At 53.1% G+C, this 19,756-nt stretch overlaps 1 protein-coding gene across 1 annotated transcript in view; it reads left to right on the top strand.

The window, feature by feature from the left end:
• The window catches only part of SOX5 (SRY-box transcription factor 5), a 70,449-nt gene that overhangs the window by 17,574 nt on the left and 33,119 nt on the right, over window positions 1-19,756 (top strand). The window contains exon 3 of the mRNA XM_075342549.1: window positions 14,291-14,434. Within this exon, the coding sequence (XP_075198664.1) occupies window positions 14,291-14,434 (144 nt within the window). The remainder of the gene's footprint in view (window positions 1-14,290; window positions 14,435-19,756) is intronic.

The raw sequence follows: 19,756 nt of genomic DNA, 5'->3' as shown, positions 1-19,756 counted from the left end.
TCTCTCATCTTCTCTCTTTGTCTCCTCTTCTGCCCTCTTCTGCCCCTTTCTCTCCTCTTCTGCCCTCTTCTCTCCTCTTCTCTCCTCTTCTGCCCTCTTCTCTTCTGCCCTCTTCTCTCCTCTCCTCTTCTTTTCTCTTCTCTCCTCTTCTGCCCTCTTCTCTCCTCTTCCCTTCTCTTCTCTCCTTCTCTCCTCTTCTCACCTCTTCTTTTCTCTTCTCTTCTCTCCTCTTCTCTTGTTTTCTCTTCTCTCCTCTTCACTTCTCTCCTCTTCCCTTCTCTTCTCTCTTTCTCTCCTCTTCTCACCTCTTCTCTTCTCTCCTCTTCTCTTGTTTTCTTTTCTCTCCTCTTCTCTCCTCTTCTGCCCTCTTCTCTCTTCTGCCCTCTTCTCTCCTCTTCTGCCCTTTTCTCTCCTCTTCTCGCCTCTTCTCTTCTCTCCTTTCCTCTTGTCTTCTCTCCTCTTCTGCCCTCTTCTCTCCTCTTCTGCCCTCTTCTCTCCTCTCCTCTTCTGCCCTCTTCTCTCCTCTTCTGCCCTCTTCTGCCCTCTTCTGCCCTCTCATCTCCTCTTCTGCCCTCTTCTCTTCTCTCTTCTGCCCTCTTCTCTCCTCTTCTGCCCTTTTCTCTCCTCTTCTCTCCTCTTGTCTTCTCTCCTCTTCTGCCCTCTTCTCTCCTCTTCTCTCCTCTTCTCTCCTCTTCTGCCCTCTTCTCTTCTGCCCTCTTCTCTCCTCTTCTGCCCTCTTCTCTCTTCTGCCCTCTTCTCTCCTCTCCTCTTCTGCCCTCTTCTCTTCTCTCTTCTGTCCTCTTCTGTCCTCTTCTGCCCTCTTCTCTCCTCTTCTCTTCTGCCCTCTTCTCTCCTCTTCTCTTCTCTCCTCTTCTGCCCTCTTCTCTCCTCTCCTCTTCTGCCCTCTTCTCTCTTCTGCCCTCTTCTCTCCTCTTCTCTTCTCGTCTCTCCTCTTCTGCCCTTTTCTCTCCTCTTCTCGCCTCTTCTCTTCTCTCCTCTCCTCTTGTCTTCTCTCCTCTTCTGCCCTCTTCTCTCCTCTTCTGCCCTCTTCTCTCCTCTCCTCTTCTGCCCTCTTCTCTCCGCTCCTCTTCTGCCCTCTTCTCTCCTCTTCTGCCCTCTTCTGCCCTCTCCTCTTCTCTTCTGCCCTTTTCTCTCCTCTCCTCTCCTCTTCTCTCCTCTCCTCTTCTGCCCTTTTCTCTCCTCTTCTGCCATCTTCTCTCCTCTTCTCTCCTCTTCTCTTCTGTCCTCTTCTGCCCTCTTCTCTCCTCTTCTGTTCTCTCCTCTTTTCTTATATCCTCTTCTCTCCTCTTCTCTTCTGTCCTCTTCTGCCCTCTTCTCTCCTCTTCTGTTCTCTCCTCTTTTCTTATATCCTCTTCTGCCCTCTTCTCTCCTCTCCTCTTCTGCCCTCTTCTGTTTTCTCCTCTTCTGCCCTCTTCTCTCCTCTTCTCTTCTCTCCTCTTCTGCCCTCTTCTCTCCTCTTTTCTCCTCTTCTGCCCTCTTCTCTCCTCTTCTCTCCTCTTCTCTCCTCTTCTCTTCTCTCCTCTTCTGCCCTCTTCTCTCCTCTTCTCTCCTCTTCTGCCCTCTTCTCTCCTCTTCTCTTCTCTCCTCTTCTGCCCTCTTCTCTCCTTTTCTCTCCTCTTCTGCCCTCTTCTCTCCTCTTTTGCCCTCTTCTCTCCTCTTCTGCCCTCTCCTCTCCTCTTCTGCCCTCTCCTCTCCTCTTCTGCCCTCTCCTCTTCTCTTCTGCCCTCTTCTCTTCTCTCCTCTTCTCTCCTCTTCTCTTCTCTCCTCTTCTCTCCTATTCTGCCCTCTTCTCTCTTCTTGTCTCCTCTTCTCTTCTCTCTTCTTCTTTCTTCTTCTCTCCTCTTCTCTCTTCTCTCTTCTTCTTTCTTCTTCTCTCCTCTTCTCTCTTCTCTCCTCTTCTGCCCTCTTCCCTTCTCTTCTCTCCTTCTCTCCTCTTCTGACCTCTTCTCTTCTCTCCTCTTCTCTTCTCTCTTCTCTCCTCTCCTCTGCCCTCTCCTCTTCTCTTCTCTCTTCTTCTCTCCTCTTCTCTTCTATCCTCTTCTGCACTCTTCTTTCCTCTTCTCTTCTCTCCTCTTCTGCCCTCTTCTGTTTTCTCCTCTTCTGCCCTCTTCTCTCCTCTTCTCTTCTCTCCTTTTCTGCCCTCTTCTCTCCTCTTTTCTCCTCTTCTCTCCTCTTCTCTTCTCTCCTCTTCTCTCCTCTTCTGCCCTCTTCTCTCCTCTTCTCTTCTCTCCTCTTCTCTTCTCTCCTCTTCTCTCCTCTCCTCTTCTCTCCTATTCTGCCCTATTCTCTCTTCTCTTCTCTCTTCTTCTCTTCTCTCTTCTTCTCTCTTCTTCTCTCCTCTTCTTCCCTCTTCTCTCCTCTTCCCTCCTCTTCCCTTCTCTTCTCTCCTTCTCTCCTCTTCTCACCTCTTCTTTTCTCTTCTCTTCTCTCCTCTTCTCTTCTCTCCTCTGCCCTCCCCTCTTCTCGTCTCTCTTCTTCTCTCCTCTTCTCTTCTATCCTCTTCTGCCCTCTTCTCTCCTCTTCTCTTCTCTCCTCTTCTGCCCTCTTCTGTTTTCTCCTCTTCTGCCCTCTTCTCTCCTCTTTTCTCCTCTTCTGCCCTCTTCTCTCCTCTTCTCTTCTCTCCTCTTATGCCCTCGCCTCTTCTCTTCTCTCCTCTTCTCTCCTCTTCTGCCCTCTTCTCTCCTCTTCTCTTCTCTCCTATTCTGCCCTCTTCTCTCTTCTCTTCTCTCTTCTTCTCTCCTCTTCTCTTCTCTCTTCTTCTCTCTTCTTCTCTCCTCTTCTCTTCGCTCCTCTTCTCTTCTCTCCTCTTCTGCCCTCTTCTCTCCTCTTCCCTTCTCTTTTCTCCTTCTCTCCTCTTCTCACCTCTTCTTTTCTCTTCTCTTCTCTCCTCTTCTCTTGTTTTCTCTTCTCTCCTCTTCACTTCTCTCCTCTTCCCTTCTCTTCTCTCCTTCTCTCCTCTTCTCACCTCTTCTCTTCTCTCCTCTTCTCTTGTTTTCTTTTCTCTCCTCTTCTCTCCTCTTCTGCCCTCTTCTCTCCTCTTCTCTCCTCTTCTGCCCTCTTCTCTCCTCTTCTCTCCTCTCCTCTCCTCTTCTCTCCTATTCTGCCCTCTTCTCTCTTCTCTTCTCTCTTCTTCTCTCCTCTTCTCTTCTTCTCTCTTCTTCTCTCCTCTTCTCTTCTGCCCTCTTCTCTCCTCTTCCCTTCTCTTCTCTCCTTCTCACCTCTTCTTTTCTCTTCTCTTCTCTCCTCTTCTCTTGTTTTCTCTTCTCTCCTCTTCACTTCTCTCCTCTTCCCTTCTCTTCTCTCCTTCTCTCCTCTTCTCACCTCTTCTCTTCTCTCCTCTTCTCTTGTTTTCTTTTCTCTCCTCTTCTCTCCTCTTCTGCCCTCTTCTCTCTTCTTCTCTTCTCTCCTCTTCTCTCCTATTCTGACCTTTTCTCTTCTCTCTTCTTCTCTCCTCTTCTCTTCTCTCTTCTTCTCTCCTCTTCTCTTCTCCCCTCTTCTGCCCTCTTCTCTCCTCTTCCCTTCTCTTCTCTCCTTCTCTCCTCTTCTCACCTCTTCTTTTCTCTTCTCTTCTTTCCTCTTCTCTCCTCTTTTCTTGTTTTCTCTCCTCTCCTCTTCTCTCTTTTTTTTCTCCTCTTCTCTCCTCTTCTCTACTCTTCTGCCCTCTTCTCTCCTCTTCTGCCCTCTTCTCTCCTCTTCTGCCCTCTTCTCTCCTCTTCTGCCCTCTTCTCTCTTCTTCTCTCTTCTGCCCTCTTCTCTCCTCTTCTCTTCTCTTCTCTTCTCTCCTCTTCTCTCCTCTTCTGCCCTCTTCTGCCCTCTTCTCTCCTCTTCTGCCGTCTTCTCTCCTCTTCTGCCCTCTTCTCTCTTCTTCTCTCTTCTGCCCTCTCCTCTTCTCTCCTCTTCTGCCCTCTTCTCTCCTCTTCTGCCCTCTTCTCTCCTCTTCTGCCCTCTTCTCTCCTCTTCTGCCCTCTTCCTGCCTCTGTCTTCTGCCCTGTATTGGACTCAGTACTTGGGACGCAGGTTGCGGTTTCCTTCCGTGTTTGCGCCATTTGCCGGCGGTGCGCGCTGTTTGATGCTCAGTTTTAGATCTCGCTGACTCGTAGCCGGAGCCTCCGCGCCGGGGGAGTCACCGCCATTAAGCTGCGTTCCGGCACTGAAGCTGGAGCTCACAGTAATGGATCTGGACGAATGTGGAAAGAAACGAGCCAAAATCCTGAGTATTAATGAGGCAGAAGCGCCAGAGATTGCTGATTAGAGAGGACATCCTAACAATTATACCATTTATTACACTCCGGAAATCCAGTCACTGCCTGACACTGCCAGCAAAGGCTCACACATAGCAGAGATTGTTATATGGGGTTACATAGGACTGCTGAAAACAGCTCCATAATCAGTTATCCCTGTGTTATCTGTGGTGTTACATAGGACTGCAGGAGACATATACTACATTATCTGTACTGAGAGTTGGTTCCACTACCACCATCCTCAGCACTTCGTAGTACGAGCCACCTTGATCCTGCCGCCGCCATCTTCAGCGCTTTGGTCCTGCCGCCTTCCTCAGCGCTTCATGGTATGAGGCGCTTTGGTCCTGCCGCCTTCCTCAGCGCTTCATGGTACGAGGCGCTTTGGTCCTTCCACCTTCCTCAGCGCTTCATGGTACGAGGCGCTTTGGTCCTGCCGCCTTCCTCAGCGCTTCATGGTACGAGGCGCTTTGGTCCTTCCACCTTCCTCAGCGCTTCATGGTACGAGGCGCTTTGGTCCTTCCACCTTCCTCAGCGCTTCATGGTACGAAGCGCTTTGGTCCTGCCGCCTTCCTCAGCGCTTCATGGTACGAAGCGCTTTGGTCCTGCCGCCTTCCTCAGCGCTTCATGGTATGAGGTGCTTTGTTCCTGCCGCCATTCTCAGCGCTTCATGGTACGAGGCGCTTTGGTCCTGCCGCCTTCCTCAGCGCTTCATGGTATGAGGTGCTTTGTTCCTGCCCCCATTCTCAGCGCTTCATGGTACGAGGTGCTTTGGTCCTGCCGGCTTCCTCAGCGCTTCATGGTACGAGGCGCTTTGGTCCTTCCACCTTCCTCAGCGCTTCATGGTACGAGGCGCTTTGGTCCTTCCACCTTCCTCAGCGCTTCATGGTACGAGGCGCTTTGGTCCTGCCGCCTTCCTCAGCGCTTCATGGTACGAGGCGCTTTGGTCCTGCCGCCTTCCTCAGCGCTTCATGGTACGAGGTGCTTTGGTCCTTCCACCTTCCTCAGCGCTTCATGGTATGAGGTGCTTTGGTCCTGCCGCCATCTTCAGCGCTTTGGTCCTGCCGCCTTCCTCAGCGCTTCATGGTACAAGGCGCTTTGGTCCTGCCGCCTTCCTCAGCGCTTCATGGTATGAGGTGCTTTGGTCCTGCCGCCATCTTCAGCGCTTTGGTCCTGCCGCTTTCCTCAGCGCTTCATGTTATGAGGTGCTTTGGTCCTGCCGCCATCTTCAGCGCTTTGGTCCTGCCGCCTTCCTCAGCGCTTCATGTTACGAGGTGCTTTGGTCCTGCCGCCTTCCTCAGCGCTTCATGGTATGAGGTGCTTTGGTCCTGCCGCCATCTTCAGCGCTTTGGTTCCGCCACCTTCCTCAGCGCTTCATGATATGCTTTGTTCCTGCCGCCATTCTCAGCGCTTCATGGTACGAGGCGTTTTGGTCCTGCCGCCTTCCTCAGTGCTTCATGGTACGAGGCGTTTTGGTCCTGCCGCCTTCCTCAGCGCTTCATGGTACAAGGTGCTTTGGTCCTGCCGCCTTCCTCAGCGCTTCATGGTACAAGGTGCTTTGGTCCTGCCGCCTTCCTCAGCGCTTCATGGTACGAGGCGCTTTGGTCTCACCGCCATCTCCAGCGATTCTCAGTCACTTCTGAGCTTGCTCTGAGGATTTTCGCCTACACTTCAGCCACGCCGTTCTTGTGCCGTCAGTCATCGCCCCCCCCCTTTCCCCCGCTCCTGTAATATTTGGGAGACCGTCAGAAAGTTGTCACGGATCTTTACGTAAAACTCTCCTAAAAATAATGGGCAGCTGTGTTTAGTTAGTATTAAGGAGTCGGCCCACGGCTGAAAAGAAATGTGCCGGAGTCAGTGAGTAAACATGAGCTCATGCACTGGTCGGAGCGTTGTGTAGGTGTGAGGCCGACCGTAACCACCATTATTTATTACAGTGCATGGAAAACGCTGACAAGGAAAATCGCGAAAAGCCGAGACCGACGCAGAAAGAGAAACTATTGAATTCCAGAAAAAGGTGCAAAACACATGAGGCGTTACATTGTGTGGGAATGTTCCGCTGTGTTCTACGGAGCTCCTTGTGTCTTCAGTGTCGGATGTTCTCCGGAGCTCTTACGTCTTCTGCGTCGAATGTTCTCCTGAGCTCCTTACATCTTCAGCGTCAGACGTTCTCCAGAGCTCCTTACACTTTCATTGTCAGCTCCTTACATCTTTGGCATTGGATGTTCTCCAGAGCTACTTGTGTCTTCGGTGTCGGACATTCTCCAGAGCTCCTTGTTCTTCAGCGTCGGATGTTCTCTGGAGCTCCTTACGTCTTCTGCGTTGGATGTTCTCCTGAACTCCTTACATCTTCAGTGTCGGATGGTCTCTGAAGCTCCTTACATCTTCAGCGTCGGACATTCTCTGGTGCTCCTTACATCTTCAGCGTCGGATGTTCTCTGGAGCTCCTTACATCTTCAGTGTTGGATGTTCTCTGGAGCTCCTTACATCTTCAGTGTCTGATGTTCTCCAGAGCTCCTTACACAATCAGCAGTGTCGGACGTTCTCTGGAGCGCATTACATCTTCAGCATCGGACTTTCTCCAGAGCTCCTTACACTTTCAGCATCAGATGTTCTCCGGAGCTCCTTACATCTTTGGCATTGGATGTTCTCCAGAGCTACTTGTGTCTTCGGTGTCGGACATTCTCCAGAGCTCCTTGTTCTTCGGTGTCGGATGTTCTCTGGAGCTCCTTGTTCTTCAGCGTCGGACATTCTCCAGAGCTCCTTGTTCTTCGTGTCGGATGTTCTCCGGAGCTCCGTACGTCTTCGGCGTCGGACGTTCTCCAGGGATCCTTGTGTGTTTGGCGCCGGATGTTCTCTGGAGCTCCCTACGTCGTTGGCGTTGGACGTTCTCCAGAGATCCTTACATCGTCAGCCTCGGATGTTCTCCAGAGTTCCTTACATCTTCAGCGTTGGACATTCTCTAAAGCTCCTTACATCTTCAGCCTCGGACGTTCTCCGGAGCTCCTTACATCTTGTCAGATGTTCTCCAGAACTCCTGACGTCTTCGGCATTGGATGTGCTCTAAAGCTTCTTGTGTCTTCGGCGTTGGACATTCTCCAGAGCTCCTTGTTCTTCGGTGTCGGATGTTCTCCAGAGCTCCTTACGTCTTTGACGTCGGACGTTCTCCCAAGCTTCTTGTGTCTTCGGCATCAGACCTTCTCTAAAGCCCCTTGTGTCTTCGGCGTTGAATATTCTCTGGAGCTCCTTACGTCTTCAGCGTCTGACGTTCTCCAGAGCTGCTTACGTCTTCGGCGTCGGATGTTATCCAGAGCTCCTTATGTCTTCAGAGTCAGACGTTCTCCAGGGGTCCTTGTGTCTTCAGTGTCAGATGTTCTCCGGAGCGCTTACATCTTCGGTGTTGGATGTTCTGCTGAACTCCTTACATCTTCAGTGTCGGATGGTCTCTGGAGCTTCTTGTTTCTTCGGCGTCGGACATTTTCCAGAGCTCCTTGCGTCTTCGGCATTGGACGTTTTCCTGAGCTCCTTACATCTTTAGCGTCAGACATTCTCCGGAGCTCCTTGTGTCTTCGGCGTTGGATGTTCTCTAGAGCTCCTTGTGTCTTCGACGTTGGATGTTCTCCAGAGCTCCTTGTGTCTTCAGCGTTGGACGTTCTCCAGAGCTCCTTGTTCTTCGGTGTTGGATGTTCTCCAGAGCTCCTTGTGCTTCGGTGTCGGACATTCTCCAGAGCTGCTTGTGTCTTTGGCGTTAGATGTTCTCTGGAGCTCCTTACATTTTCAGCATCGGACATTCTCCGGAGCTTCTTACGTCTTCGGCATCGGATGTTGTCCGGAGCTTCTTAGTTCTTCGGCATCTGACATTCTCCAGAGCTTATGTCTTCAGAGTCGGACATTCTCCAGAGCTCCTTATGTCTTCATAGTTGAACATTCTTCGACGCTCCTTACATCTTCGGCGTCAGATGTTGTCCAGAGCTCCTTATGTCTTCAGTGTCGGAAGTTCTCCAGAGTGCCTTATGTCTTCAGCGTTGGACGTTCTCCGGAGCTCCTTACGTCTTCAGCGTCGGACGTTCTCCGGAGCTCCTTACGTCTTCAGCGTCGGACGTTTTCCGGAGCTCCTTACACCTTCAATATTGGACGTTTTCCGGAGCTCCTTACATCTTTGGCATTGGACGTTTTACGGAGCTCCTTACATCTTCAGTGTCGGACGTTTTCCAGAGCTCCTTACATCTTCAGCATCGGACATTCTCCGGAGCTTCTTGCGTCTTTGGCATCGGACGTTTTCCGGAGCTCCTTACATCTTCAGTGTTGGACGTTCTCCGGAGCTCCTTACATCTTCAGTGTTGGACGTTCTCCGGAGCTCCTTACATCTTTGGCATTGGACGTTTTCCGGAGCTCCTTACATCTTTGGCATTGGACGTTTTCCGGAGCTCCTTACATCTTCGGTGTTGGACGTTCTCCGGAGCTCCTTACATCTTCAGTGTTGGACGTTTTCCGGAGCTCCTTACATCTTTAGCATCGGACGTTTTTCTGTTTTGGAAGATTTGGGATCTTTTACTGCACTTTCTAGGGTCTTAGTAGGATTTCTCTGCAGTTTATTGTGGTTTATTTTTTGTGCGGTTTTTAGTGCTTGTTGGGGTTTTGTATATTTGCAGGGTTTTTTGTGTTGTTTGTGCATTTTTTGGACACCTTTCTTGTTTGCAGCTTTTGCGATGGCCGTGGTCGTCTTGGCTGTAGTTCTGACTACTCGCTGACTTGTCAGTAGATGTCTCTCCCCTACAGGAGACAAAGGGGGGGCGACCGCTGCTCGCTCAGTCACTTTAATATTCAGCCGGCACATTACCCTATGTGACGTCTTGAGGAGCAGCGTCGCCCGCATTCGTGTGGCGTCTTCTCTCCCCTCCATGGCCCTCAACCAACCCAGGAACCAAGTGTGATTTGCCCGGTGAGGAGACGCGGCCATCGCCTGTCACTTTGGATTAGCCGCCTGGAAAGCTCCTGAGATCATCACAGTCACAGTCTGAGCTTTCCGGGGAGATTTCCTCCTATTTAGTTCTTCCTCTTCAGGCCGCTGCGTCGCCGGAGTCTCGAGTCAGAGGGGCCTGACCACGAGGCAGACGAGGCCCATCGCTCTGCGCGTCCTGCCATTATACAATGATAAATGGACAGTTATGAGTTCAGTCCGGCACATTCTGAGAAGGTGCGCGGCCCCTATATACATATATACAGTACAGGGTAAGAGGCGGCCCCTATATACATATATACAGTACAGGGTAAGAAGCGGCACTGTCCATATATACAGTACAGGGTAAGAGGCGGCCCCTATATACATATATACAGTACAGGGTAAGAAGCGGCACTGTCCATATATACAGTACAGGGTAAGAGGCGGCCCCTATATACATATATACAGTACAGGGTAAGAGGCGGCCCCTATATACATATATACAGTACAGGGTAAGAAGCGGCACTGTCCATATACACAGTACAGGGTAAGAGGCGGCCCCTATATACATATATACAGTACAGAGTAAGAAGCGGCACTGTCCATATATACAATACAGGGTAAGAGGCGGCCCCTATATACATATATACAGTACAGAGTAAGAAGCGGCACTGTCCATATATACAGTACAGGGTAAGAAGCGGCCCATATATAGAGTACAAGGAAAGAAGCGGCCCCTATATACAGTATAGGATAAGAAGTGGCCCCTAAATACATATATACAGTACAGGGTAAGAAGTGGCCCCTAAATACATATATACAGTACAAGGAAAGAAGCGGCCCCTATATACGGTATAGGGTAAGAAGTGGCACCTAAACACATATATACTGTACAGGGTAAGAAGCGGCCCCTATATACATATATACAGTACAGGGCAAGAAGCGGCCCCTATATACATATATACAGTACAGGCCAAGAAGCAGCCCCTATATACATATATACAGTATAGGGTAAGAAGCAGCACTGTGCGCTGTCCATATATACAGTACAGAGTAAGAAGCGGCACTGTCCATATATACAGTACAGGGTAAGAAGCGGCCCATATATAGAGTACAAGGAAAGAAGTGGCCCCTATATACAGTATAGGATAAGAAGTGGCCCCTAAATACATATATACAGTACAGGGTAAGAAACGGCCCCTATATACATATATACAGTACAGAGCAAGAAGCGGCCCCTATATACATATATACAGTATAGGGTAAGAAGCGGCACTGTGCGCTGTCCATATATACAGTACAGGGTAAGAAGTGGCACTGTGCGCTGTCCATATATACAGTACAGGGTAAGAAGTGGCACTGTGCGCTGTCCATATATACAGTACAGGGTAAGAAGTGGCACTGTGCGCTGTCCATATATACAGTACAGGGTAAGAAGCGGCACTGTGCGCTGTCCATATATACAGTATGGGGTAAGAAGCGGCATTGTGCGCTGTCCATATATACAGTACAGGGTAAGAAGCGGCACTGTGCGCTGTCCATATATACAGTACAGGGTAAGAAGCGGCACTGTGCGTTGTCCATATATACAGTACAGGGTAAGAAGCGGCACTGTGCGCTGTCCATATATACAGTACAGGGTAAGAAGCGGCACTGTGCGCTGTCCATATATACAGTACAGGGTAAGAAGTGGCACTGTGCGCTGTCCATATATACAGTACAGGGTAAGAAGCGGCACTGCGCTGTCCATATATACAGTACAGGGTAAGAAGTGGCACTGTGCGCTGTCCATATATACAGTACAGGGTAAGAAGCGGCACTGTGCGCTGTCCATATATACAGTACAGGGTAAGAAGCGGCACTGTGCGCTGTCCATATATACAGTATAGGGTAAGAAGCGGCACTGTGCGCTGTCCATATATACAGTACAGGGGAAGAAGCGGCACTGTGCGCTGTCCATATATACAGTACGGGGTAAGAAGCGGCACTGTGCGCTGTCCATATATACAGTACAGGGTAAGAAGCGGCACTGTGCGCTGTCCATATATACAGTACAGGGTAAGAAGCGGCACTGTGCGCTGTCCATATATACAGTACGGGGTAAGAAGCGGCACTGTGCGCTGTCCATATATACAGTACGGGGTAAGAAGCGGCACTGTGCGCTGTCCATATATACAGTACAGGGTAAGAAGGGGCACTGTGCGCTGTCCATATATACAGTACAGGGTAAGAAGCGGCACTGTGCGCTGTCCATATATACAGTATAGGGTAAGAAGTGGCACTGTGCGCTGTCCATATATACAGTACGGGGTAAGAAGCGGCACTGTGCGCTGTCCATATATACAGTACGGGGTAAGAAGCGGCACTGTGCGCTGTCCATATATACAGTACAGGGTAAGAAGCGGCACTGTGCGCTGTCCGTATATACAGTACAGGGTAAGAAGCGGCACTGTGCGCTGTCCGTATATACAGTACAGGGTAAGAAGTGGCACTGTGCGCTGTCCATATATACAGTACAGGGTAAGAAGGGGCACTGTGCGCTGTCCATATATACAGTACAGGGTAAGAAGCGGCACTGTGCGCTGTCCATATATACAGTATGGGGTAAGAAGCGGCACTGTGCGTTGTCCATATATACAGTACGGGGTAAGAAGCGGCACTGTGCGCTGTCCATATATACAGTACGGGGTAAGAAGCGGCACTGTGCGCTGTCCATATATACAGTACAGGGTAAGAAGTGGCACTGTGCGCTGTCCATATATACAGTACAGGGTAAGAAGCGGCACTGTGCGCTGTCCATATATACAGTACGGGGTAAGAAGCGACACTGTGCGCTGTCCGTATATATAGTACAGGGTAAGAAGCGGCACTGTGCGCTGTCCGTATATACAGTACAGGGTAAGAAGTGGCACTGTGCGCTGTCCATATATACAGTACAGGGTAAGAAGGGGCACTGTGCGCTGTCCATATATACAGTACAGGGTAAGAAGCGGCACTGTGCGCTGTCCATATATACAGTATGGGGTAAGAAGCGGCACTGTGCGTTGTCCATATATACAGTACGGGGTAAGAAGCGGCACTGTGCGCTGTCCATATATACAGTACGGGGTAAGAAGCGGCACTGTGCGCTGTCCATATATACAGTACAGGGTAAGAAGCGGCACTGTGCGCTGTCCATATATACAGTACGGGGTAAGAAGCGACACTGTGCGCTGTCCATATATACAGTACGGGGTAAGAAGCGGCACTGTGCGCTGTCCATATATACAGTACAGGGTAAGAAGCGGCACTGTGCGCTGTCCATATATACAGTACAGGGTAAGAAGCGGCACTGTGCGCTGTCCATATATACAGTACAGGGTAAGAAGCGGCACTGTGCGCTGTCCATATATACAGTACAGGGTAAGAAGCGACACTGTGCGCTGTCCATATATACAGTACGGGGTAAGAAGCGGCACTGTGCGCTGTCCATATATACAGTACAGGGTAAGAAGCGGCACTGTGCGCTGTCCGTATATACAGTACAGGGTAAGAAGCGGCACTGTTCATATGTAATGGTACAGAGTACTCATCATCTCCTTTGTCGCCCCCCCTTCCCACCATCATCTTTTCTCTCTTCTCTTCCCCCTTTTGTCTTTCCCCCTGCGCCCCCCCCGGTTGTCCCACCATGTCGTCCCACCCTCATCTACCTCACCTTGTCTTCCCCTTTGATCCCTCGTCGCCAGCACTCTCTGCGGCCCCCTGGTCACCCCCCTTTATTGTTCCCTTTTGTTGCCCCCCTCATCGCCCCCCCCACATCTTTCACCATCATTGCCCCCATCCTCTTCCCCCCTCATCCCCACATCATCTTCCCTCTTTTTCATACCACCACTTCGCCCCCCCTCTTCTTCCCTCCCTCGTCCCCCCTCATTGTCAACCTCTCCCCCCCATCACTTCCCTCGTCATCTCCCCACGTTGCACTACCCCAGTCTTCTCCCCTTCACTGTCCCCATCATCTTTCCTCCCTCCTCTTCCCCCTCTTATTCCCTCCTTTCCCCCCCCCTCTTATTCCCTCCTTTTCTCCCCCCTCTTTTATACCCCCTCTTTTCTCCCCCCTCTTTTATTCCCCATCTTTTCTCCCCCCTATTTTCCCCCTCATCTCTTTCCCTCTTCTCCCCCCTCTTTTCTTCCCCTCTTTTCTCCCCCCTCTTTTCACCCCCCTCTTTTCTTCCCCCCTGCCCCCGACTTTTCTCCCCCCTCTTTTCTTCCCCCCTGCCCCCGCCTTTTCTCCCCCCTCTTTTCTCTTTCCTATTTTCCTCCTTTTTTCTTCCCCTCTTTTCCCCCTCTTTATTTCCCCTTCTCCCCCCCCTATTTTCATCCTCTTTTCTTCCTTTCATGTCTCCCCCCTATTTTCCCCTTCTTTTCTCCCCCCCTTCTCCCCCTCCTCCCCCCTATTTTGGCCCTTTTTTCTTCCCCTCTTTTCTCCCCCTTCTTTTCTCCCCCCCTTCTCCCCCTCCTCCCCCCTATTTTGGCCCTTTTTTCTTCCCCTCTTTTCTCCCCCTTCTTTTCTCCCCCTATTTCCCCCCTCTTTTCTTCCCCTCTTTTCTCCCCCCTATTTCCCCCCTCTTTTCTTCCCCTCTTTTCTCCCCCCCCTATTTCCCCCTCTTTTCTTCCCCTCTTTTCTCCCCCTATTTCCCCCCTCTTTTCTTCCCCTCTTTTCTCCCCCTTCTTTTCTTCCCCTCTTTTCTCCCCCCTATTTCCTTCCTCTTTTCTTCCCCTCTTTTCTCCCCCCTATTTCCCCCTCTTTTCTTCCCCTCTTTTTGCCCCCTTATTTCCCCCCTCGTTTCTTCCCGCCCCCCCCTTTCCACCCCTCTTCTTCCCTCTTTTTCTCTCTCTTCTTCTCCCCCCTTATTGTCCCCCTCTTTTCTTCCCCCCTATTCTTCCTCCTCTTCTCCCCCTTTTTCTTCCCCCCTCTCTTTTGTTCCCCCCCTTCTCTCCCCCCCTTCCCCTCGATGTGCCCCGGGGGAGTGGGTGAATCTGCAGGTGACGCTCCTGTCGGTGAGCCGCGGTGGAGTGACGGCCGCTCATCTGTCTCTTTCTCTCTCCACAGCAGCTTTACGCCGCGCAGCTCGCTGCCATGCAGGTGTCTCCGGGGAACAAGATGGCAGGCATGCCGCAGGGGAACCTCGCTGCCATGTCGCCCACCAGTATGAATACAGAGAAGAGTACGTGCAGCCCGCCGCCCAAATCCAAGGTACGCGATGGGGGGGACTGTGTCTGCGCGGGGGCTTCTGTACAAAGCTGAGAAAGGAAAGCGGCTTCTGGTTTGTTACAATGTATCAGAGCAGAGAAGTCTCAGGATGGTCTAATGCAATGTAACAAAGCTGCATCTGTGCAACAGCGGAGGGCGAGGATCAGGTCCGCACTGACAGCAAGCAGAGCGCTGCGGGACAGCGAGGATCAGGTCTGCACTGACAGCAAGCAGAGCGCTGCGGGACAGCGAGGATCAGGTCTGAACTGACAGCAAGCAGAGTCCTGCGGGACAGCGAGGATCAGGTCTGTACTGACAGCAAGCAGAGCGCTGCGGGACAGCGAGGATCAGGTCTGCACTGACAGCAAGCAGAGTGCTGCGGGACAGCGAGGATCAGGTCTGCACTGACAGCAAGCAGAGCGCTGCGGGACAGCGAGGAGCAGGTCCGCACTGACAGCAAGCAGAGCGCTGCGGAACAGGGAGGATCTGACAGCAAGCAGAGCGCTGCGGGACAGCGAGGATCAGGTCTGCACTGACAGCAAGCAGAGCGCTGCGGGACAGCGAGGATCTGACAGCAAGCAGAGCGCTGCGGGACAGCAAGGATCTGACAGCAAGCAGATCGCTGCGGGACAGCGAGGATCAGGTCTGCACTGACAGCAAGCAGAGCGCTGCGGGACAGCGAGGAGCAGGTCCGCACTGACAGCAAGCAGAGCGCTGCGGGACAGCAAGGATCTGACAGCAAGCAGATCGCTGCGGGACAGCGAGGATCAGGTCTGCACTGACAGCAAGCAGAGCGCTGCGGGACAGCGAGGAGCAGGTCCGCACTGACAGCAAGCAGAGCGCTGCGGGATGGCCGGGGCTGCAGAATGAGTGCGCTGAGCCTCTGTCAGTGAGCGCTCAGGCATAGGGGAGCTTGTAACTCTCATCGTTTTGAGCTTCTTCTCGGCTGATTTATAACCGACACCACATCACAGTTGAATGTGAAGAGAGATGGAGGCGGCTGTGTGAGCCCTGATCAGTAACGACAAAGGTAGACGGCCCCTCTAATCCCTTTACAGGCGTCCATACAGGAAGAATCGGGTCTCCTGCCTGTGGGGAGTGCCCTGAAGGGTTAAGGCTCCGCTGGCCCCGGTGATGTAGCAGAGCTCTGCGCAGCCCGCACTTTGCAAATTGCAAAAAAAAGAGAACAAAAAAGGGAGAAATCTCAGAACAGGCAGCGGTGGCGGAGCGGAGCGCGGTGCGAGCCCTGCTGTTTCCAATCTGCGGTGTGCCAGTAGGGGACTCGGATAATACCTGGAAATGACAGACGAGCCGCGACCCCGGAGCGCGGCCCCCGCTGCTCCATCCGGCAGAGTTCACTGGTAATAAAAGAACAAGATTGTGTCCTAATGGCGGCGGCCGACAGATACGGTGCGCGGCACGTCCTCCGATCCACGGCAGCCACGCACCGGAATACATCACTATCCACAGGCTGGACCGCGCTCTGCTCCAACGGCTGCACCACACTCTGCTGCAGCGCACTCTGCTCCACCTGCTGCACCGATCACCATCCAGAGAGTCAAAGCGCAGGTACCCACTGTCCTCGGATCCTGCAGGGTTTGTCGCCCTCTTTCCTCGGATCCTGCTGGGTTTGTCGTCCTCTTTCCTCGGATCCTGCAGGGTTTATCGTCCTCTTTCCTTGGATCCTGCAGGGTTTGTCGTCCTCTTTCCCCTGATCCTGCAGGGATTTTCTCCCTCTTTCCTCGGTTCCTGCAGGGTTTGCCGTCCTCTTTCCTCAGATCCTGCAGGGTTTGTCGCCCGCTTTCCTCAGATCCTGCAGGGTTTGTCACCCTCTTTCCTCGGATCCTGCAGGGATTTTCTCCCTCTTTCCTCGGATCCTGCAGGGTTTGTCGCCCTCTTTCCTTGGATCCTGCAGGGTTTGTCGCCCTCTTTCCTCAGATCCTGCAGGGTTTGTCGCCCGCTTTCCTCAGATCCTGCAGGGTTTGTCACCCTCTTTCCTCGGATCCTGCAGGATTTGCCCCGCTTTCCTCGGATCCTGCAGGGTTTGCCCCGCTTTCCTCGGATCCTGCAGGGTTTGCCCCGCTTTCCTCGGATCCTGCAGGGATTTTATCCCTCTTTCCTCGGATCCTGCAGGGTTTGTCGCCCTCTTTCCTCAGATCCTGCAGGGTTTGTCGCCCTCTTTCCTCAGATCCTGCAGGATTTGTCGCCCTCTTTCCTCGGATCCTGCAAGATTTGTCGCCCTCTTTCCTCGGATCTTGCAGGGTTTGTCGCCCTCTTTCCTCGGATCCTGCAGGGTTTGTCGCCCTCTTTCCTCGGATCCTGCAGGGTTTGTCGCCCTCTTTCCTCGGATCCTGCAGGGTTTGTCCCCGCTTTCCTCTGATCCTGCAGGGTTTGCCGTCCTCTTTCCTCAGATCCTGCAAGGTTTATCGTCCTATTTCCTTGGATCCTGCAGGGTTTCTCGTCCTCTTTCCCCTGATCCTGCACGGATTTTGTCCCTCTTTCATCGTTTCCTGCAGGGTTTGCCCCGCTTTCCTCGGATCCTGCAGGGTTTGCCCCGCTTTCCTCGGATCCTGCAGGGATTTTCTCCCTCTTTCCTCGGATCCTGCAGGGTTTGTCGCCCTCTTTCCTCATATCCTGCAGGGTTTGTCGTCCTCTTTCCTTGGATCCTGCAGGGTTTGTCGCCCTCTTTCCTCATATCCTGCAGGGTTTGTCGCCCTCTTTCCTCGGATCCTGCAGGGTTTGTCGCCCTCTTTCCTCGGATCCTGCAGGGTTTGTCGTCCTCGGATCCTGCAGGGTTTGTCGTCCTCTTTCCTCGGATCCTGCAGGGTTTGTCCCCGCTTTCCTCGGATCCTGCAGGGTTTGTCGCCCTCTTTCCTCGGATCCTGCAGGGTTTGTCGTCCTCGGATCCTGCAGGGTTTGTCCCCGCTTTCCTCGGATCCTGCAGGGTTTGTCCCCGCTTTCCTCGGATCCTGCAGGGTTTGTCCCCGCTTTCCTCGGATCCTGCAGGGTTTGTCGTCCTCTTTCCTCGGATCCTGCAGGGTTTGTCGTCCTCTTTCCTCGGATCCTGCAGGGTTTGTCCCCGCTTTCCTCGGATCCTGCAGGGTTTGTCGCCCTCTTTCCTCGGATCCTGCAGGGTTTGTCCCCGCTTTCCTCGGATCCTGCAGGGTTTGTCCCCGCTTTCCTCGGATCCTGCAGGGTTTGTCCCCGCTTTCCTCGGATCCTGCAGGGTTTGTCCCCGCTTTCCTCGGATCCTGCAGGGTTTGCCCCGCTTTCCTCGGATCCTGCAGGGTTTCTCCCCGCTTTCCTCGGATCCTGCAGGGTTTGTCCCCGCTTTCCTCGGATCCTGCAGGGTTTGTCCCCGCTTTCCTCGGATCCTGCAGGGTTTGTCGCCCTCTTTCCTCGGATCCTGCAGGGTTTGTCCCCGCTTTCCTCTGATCCTGCAGGGTTTGTCCCCGCTTTCCTCGGATCCTGCAGGGTTTGTCCCCTCTTTCCTCGGATCCTGCAGGGTTTGTCCCCGCTTTCTTCGGATCCTGCAGGGTTTCTCCCCGCTTTCTTCGGATCCTGCAGGGTTTGTCCCCGCTTTCCTCGTATCCTGCAGGGTTTGTCCCCGCTTTCCTCGGATCCTGCAGGGTTTGTTGTCCTCTTTCCTCGGATCCTGCAGGGTTTGTCCCCGCTTTCTTCGGATCCTGCAGGGTTTGTCCCCGCTTTCCTCGGATCCTGCAGGGTTTGTCCCTGCTTTCCTCGGATCCTGCAGGGTTTGTCCCCGCTTTCCTTGGATCCTGCAGGGTTTGTCCCTGCTTTCCTCGGATCCTGCAGGGTTTGTCCCCGCTTTCTTCGGATCCTGCAGGGTTTGTCCCCGCTTTCCTCGGATCCTGCAGGGTTTGTCCCCGCTTTCCTTGGATCCTGCAGGGTTTCTCCCCGCTTTCTTCGGATCCTGCAGGGTTTGTCCCCGCTTTCCTCGTATCCTGCAGGGTTTGTCCCCGCTTTCCTCGGATCCTGCAGGGTTTGTCGTCCTCTTTCCTCGGATCCTGCAGGGTTTGTCGTCCTCTTTCCTCGGATCCTGCAGGGTTTGTCCCCGCTTTCCTCGGATCCTGCAGGGTTTGTCGTCCGCTTTCCTCGGATCCTGCAGGGTTTGTCCCCGCTTTCCTCGGATCCTGCAGGGTTTGTCCCCGCTTTCTTCGGATCCTGCAGGGTTTGTCCCCGCTTTCCTCGGATCCTGCAGGGTTTGTCCCCGCTTTCCTTGGATCCTGCAGGGTTTCTCCCCGCTTTCTTCGGATCCTGCAGGGTTTGTCCCCGCTTTCCTCGTATCCTGCAGGGTTTGTCCCCGCTTTCCTCGGATCCTGCAGGGTTTGTCGTCCTCTTTCCTCGGATCCTGCAGGGTTTGTCGTCCTCTTTCCTCGGATCCTGCAGGGTTTGTCCCCGCTTTCCTCGGATCCTGCAGGGTTTGTCGTCCGCTTTCCTCGGATCCTGCAGGGTTTGTCCCCGCTTTCCTCGGATCCTGCAGGGTTTGGCCCCGCTTTCCTCGGATCCTGCAGGGTTTGGCCCCGCTTTCCTCGGATCCTGCAGGGTTTGGCCCCGCTTTCCTCGGATCCTGCAGGGTTTGTCCCCGCTTTCCTCGGATCCTGCAGGGTTTGTCCCCGCTTTCCTCGGATCCTGCAGGGTTTGTCGTCCGCTTTCCTCGGATCCTGCAGGGTTTGTCCCCGCTTTCCTCGGATCCTGCAGGGTTTGTCCCCGCTTTCCTCGGATCCTGCAGGGTTTGTCCCCGCTTTCCTCGGATCCTGCAGGGTTTGTCCCCGCTTTCCTCGGATCCTGCAGGGTTTGTCCCCGCTTTCCTCGGATCCTGCAGGGTTTGTCGTCCGCTTTCCTCGGATCCTGCAGGGTTTGTCCCCGCTTTCCTCGGATTCTGCAGGGTTTGTCCCCGCTTTCCTCGGATCCTGCAGGGTTTGTCCCCGCTTTCCTCGGATCCTGCAGGGTTGGTCCCCGCTTTCCTCGGATCCTGCAGGGTTGGTCCCCGCTTTCCTCGGATCCTGCAGGGTTTGTCCCCGCTTTCCTCGGATCCTGCAGGGTTTGTCCCCGCTTTCCTCGGATCCTGCAGGGTTTGTCCCCGCTTTCCTCGGATCCTGCAGGGTTTGTCCCCGCTTTCCTCGGATCCTGCAGGGTTTGTCCCCGCTTTCCTCGGATCCTGCAGGGTTTGTCCCCGCTTTCCTCGGATCCTGCAGGGTTTGTCCCCGCTTTCTTCGGATCCTGCAGGGTTTGTCCCCGCTTTCCTCGGATCCTGCAGGGTTTGTCCCCGCTTTCCTCGGATCCTGCAGGGTTTGTCCCCGC

Source organism: Anomaloglossus baeobatrachus, chromosome 4 (genome assembly GCF_048569485.1).
Source record: "Anomaloglossus baeobatrachus isolate aAnoBae1 chromosome 4, aAnoBae1.hap1, whole genome shotgun sequence".
In the NCBI taxonomy this organism is placed as follows: domain Eukaryota; kingdom Metazoa; phylum Chordata; class Amphibia; order Anura; family Aromobatidae; genus Anomaloglossus; species Anomaloglossus baeobatrachus.
This window is presented reverse-complemented; position numbering and strand designations above follow the sequence as displayed.